Below are 4,130 nucleotides of genomic sequence, written 5' to 3' on the forward strand. Positions count from 1 at the left end.
CTGTGGCTCAAGTGGTAGAGCGCTAGCCTTGAGCTGAAGAGCTGAGGGACAGCGCCCAGGCCCAGAGTTCAAGCTCCACAACCAGATATAAAAAAAAAAAAACTGATACAGCATGATACAATTTACATTAAGTACTTTCTTGATGTATATAAATAAATTATATATGAGTATGTGTATGAATGTATGTATACTTTCACTGTTGCATATAAAATAGAAGATCAATTACAGGGCAAACAGAAAGAATATATTGTGGCTAAAAATTGGAAATTAAAGGATTTTTGTTATTTTTTTTCTTTGGGGTTTGTTTTGTTTTGTTTTTCTTGGTCATAGGGCTTGAACTCTGGACCTGAACGCTGTTCCTCAGCTCTTCAGCTCAAGGCTAGAGCTCTACCACTTCAAGTACAGAGCCAATTCCATTTTTCTGGTGCTTTAATAGAGATAAGAGTATCATAGACTTTCCTGCCCCTGCTGGATTTGAACCACAATCCTCTGATCTGAGCCCTCTGAGGAGCTAGGATTATAGGAGTGAGCTGCTGACATCCAGAAGTCTACTCTCTCTCTCTCCTCTCTCTCTCTCTCTCACTTTCTTTTTTTGTAGGTCCTGAGGCCTGAAAGCTGGGCCTGGGCACTATCCCTGAGCTCTACAGCTCAAGGCTAGACTCTTCCACTTGAGCCACAGTGCCACTTCCTGCTTTTTCTAATGTGGTCCTGACCAATCAAACCCAGGGCCTCATGCATGCAAGGCAAGCAGTCTACCACTGAGCCACCTTCCCAGCCCCAGTCTATTCTCTTTAATGGCACTTGAGCCACAGTGCCATTTCAAGCTTTTTCTTATGTGGTACTGACCAATCAAACACAGGGCCTCATGCATGCAAGGCAAGCAGTCTACCACGGAGCCCCAGTCTATTCTCTTTAAAGCCAGTCTTCTACAAAGTCTCAGAACACAAAGTATCCATAAATTATTTCCCAGCATGCAACATGAATAACCACAGTCCACCTCCCAACAGAGTCCCTCATTGCTAACTAAAACTTCAAGAGCCTCACCCTAACTGCCCATATTCTGCCTGCATTCAGGTCTTTAAATCGAGGCACACAATCATTAGCATGGAGCAGCAATAAGAAGTGAACCAGCAAGACTTAGTAGCCAAGGATATGTCCCAGGGACCAATAATCTCCAACCAGGTCCTACCTTTCACAGTTCTATGGCCTCCTATAGTCTATTCAAAATATGAAGGCTTCAATGGGTTAAATAATTCACCTGGGGCTCTATGCCACTGTATTATGCCTATAAACCTAGCTACTCAGGAGGCTGATATCTAAGGGTCTGGGTCAAATCCAGCTCACGCAGTAATATCTGTGGAACTCTTCTCTCCAACAAACCACTAGAAAACCAGAAGTGGTGCAGTGGCTCAAGTGGTAGAGCACTCCCCTTGCTGAAGACGGCTGGGACAGCACCCAAGCCCAGAGTTCAAGCTCCACAATGGACAACAAAAACATCATTGGATTTAAAATATTAACGTTTAAACTATTATCCCTTCACAGGCTCACCTAGTCATGTGCCTCCATCTAATATCATGTTTCTCAAACCAATCAAGTTGGCAATTCAGACATCCATCATCCCTCAACTGGACCTCAATATGACTATAACCTATAACAAATCCACAGCTTCACAAAGGACACTCATTCTAGTTGCTAATCAAGAAGTGAAAATAAACATGGTTATTAGCACAATAAGTGACTCAAAAGACAATACTTACTATCAACAGAAATAGAAGAAACTATCTTCTGTACTTCTCCCTCAGAAGCATAAGTCTTTAGACCTTTGTGTACAGGTTGAACATCAGCTACATCCACTTTTCCAGTACTGACTTTGTTCAAGGACTTTGAAAGTTCCTGTACATCTATCAAAGAAATAATATTGGTTTAGATACAAATTCGAAATCACAAATTTAAGCTATCATTCAAAAATTAGTATAAATGCTTGACATTATTTAAAGATGATACAGTATGATGCAATTTACATTAAGTACTTTCTTGATGTATATAAATAAATTACATATGTGTATGTGTATGAATGTATGTATGCTTTCCCTATAGCTTAAAATAGAAGATCAATTATAAGGTAAACAGGAAGAATATATCTTGGATAATAATTGGAAAGTAATGGCTTTTTGTTTTGGGGGGTTTTCTTTTGTTGTTTTATGTAGGTCATGGATGTTGAACTCTGGACCTGAAGGCTGTTACTCAGCTCTTCAGCTCAAGGCTAGCACTCTACCACTTCAGCTACAGAGCCACTTCCGTTTTTCTGGTGGTTTAACGGAGATAAGAGTATCATAGACTTTCCTACCAGAGCTGGATTTGAACCATAATCCTCAGATCTCAGCCTGCTGGGGAGCTAGGATTACAGGAGTGAGCTGCTGACATCCAGAAGACTACTCTATCTCTTTTTTTTTTTTTTTTTAGGTCCTAGGGCCTGAATGCTTGGCAAAGGCGCTATCCCTGAGCTCTTCAGCTCAAGGCTAGCACACTACCACTTGAGCCACAGTGCCACTTCCTGCTTTTTCTAATGTGGTACTGACCAATCAAACCCAGGGCCTCATGCATGCAAGGCAAGCAGTCTACCACTGAGCCACCTTCCCAGCCCCACTCTATTCTCTTTAAAGCCAGTCTTCAACAAAGTCTCAGAACACAAAGTATCCATAAATTATTTCCCAGCATGCAACATGAATAACCACAGTCCACCTCCCAACAGAGTCTCTCATTGCTAACTAAAACTTCAAGAGCTTCACACTAACTACCCATATTCTGCCAGCATTCTGGTCTTTAAATCGAGGCACACAATCATTAGCATGGAGTAGCAATAAGAAGCGAACCGGCAAGACATACTAGCCAAGGATATGTACCAGGGACCAATAATCTCCAACTAGGTCCTACCTTCCACAGTTCTATGGCCTCCTATATTCTATTCAAAATTTGAACAATTCACTGGGGTTCTATGCCAGTGTCTTATGCCTATAAACCTAGCTACTCCGGAGGCTGATATCTAAGGATCATGGTTCAAATTCAGCCCAATACGAACATCTGTGGAATTTTTATCTCCAACAAACCACTAGAAAACCAGAAGTGGTGCAGTGGCTCAAGTGATAGAGCACTCTCCTTGCTGAAGAGGGCAGGGACAGCACCCAAGCCCAGAGTTCAAGCTCCACAATGGACAACAAAAACATCATTGGATTTAAAATATTAACGTTAAAACTATTATCCCTACACAGGCTCACCTAGTCATGTCCTTCAATCTAATATCATGTTTCTCAAACCAATCAAGTTGGCAATTCAGACATCCATCATCCCTCAACTGGACCTCAATATGACTATAACCTATAACAATTTCTCAGCTTCACAAAGGACACTCATTCTAGTTGCTAATCAAGAAGTGAAAATAAACTCAGAAACACAGATTTATGTACAATAAGTGACTCAAAAGACAATGCTTACTATCAAGAGAAATGGAAGAAACTATCTTCTGTACTTCTCCCTCAGAAGCATGAGTCTTCAGGCCCTTCCGTACAGGTTGAACATCACCTACATCCACTTTTCCAGTACTGACTTTGTTCAAGGCCTTTGAAAGTTCCTGTACATCTATCAAAAGAAATAATATTGGTTTAGATACAAATTCGAAATCACAAATTTAAGCTATCATTCAAAAATTAGTATAAATACTTGACACTTTTAAAAACTGATACAGCATGATGCAATTTACATTCAGTATTTTCTTGGTGTACATAAATAAATTATATATGAGTATGTGTATGAATGTATGTATACTTTCACAGTTGCATATATAATAGAAGATCAATTTTAAGGCAAACAGGAAGAATATATCTTGGCTAATAATTGAAAATTAAAGGTGTTTTGTTTTTTTGTTCTTTGGGGTTTTTTGTTTTTGTTTTTGTTGGTCATAGGGCTTGAACTCTGAACCTGAACGCTGTTCCTCAGCTCTTCAGCTCAAGGCTAGAGCTCTACCACTTCAGCTACAGAGCCATTTCCATTTTTCTGGTGCTTTAATAGAGATAAGAGTATCATAGACTTTCCTGCCCCTGCTGGATTTGAACCACAATCCTCAGATCTGAGCC

General features: G+C 40.2%; 1 protein-coding gene across 1 annotated transcript in view; it reads right to left on the bottom strand.

Annotated features, from left to right (window-relative positions):
* Efcab13 (EF-hand calcium binding domain 13) overlaps positions 1–4,130 on the bottom strand; it is a 132,092-nt gene that overhangs the window by 50,781 nt on the left and 77,181 nt on the right. The window contains exons 34-35 of the mRNA XM_013033241.1: positions 3,493–3,636; positions 1,758–1,901 (exon numbers count right to left, since the gene is read on the bottom strand). Of these exons, the coding sequence (XP_012888695.1) occupies positions 1,758–1,901; positions 3,493–3,636 (288 nt within the window). The remainder of the gene's footprint in view (positions 1–1,757; positions 1,902–3,492; positions 3,637–4,130) is intronic.

The sequence above is a fragment of the Dipodomys ordii genome, unplaced genomic scaffold, assembly GCF_000151885.1.
Source record: "Dipodomys ordii isolate 6190 unplaced genomic scaffold, Dord_2.0 Scaffold165, whole genome shotgun sequence".
Lineage (NCBI taxonomy): Eukaryota > Metazoa > Chordata > Mammalia > Rodentia > Heteromyidae > Dipodomys > Dipodomys ordii.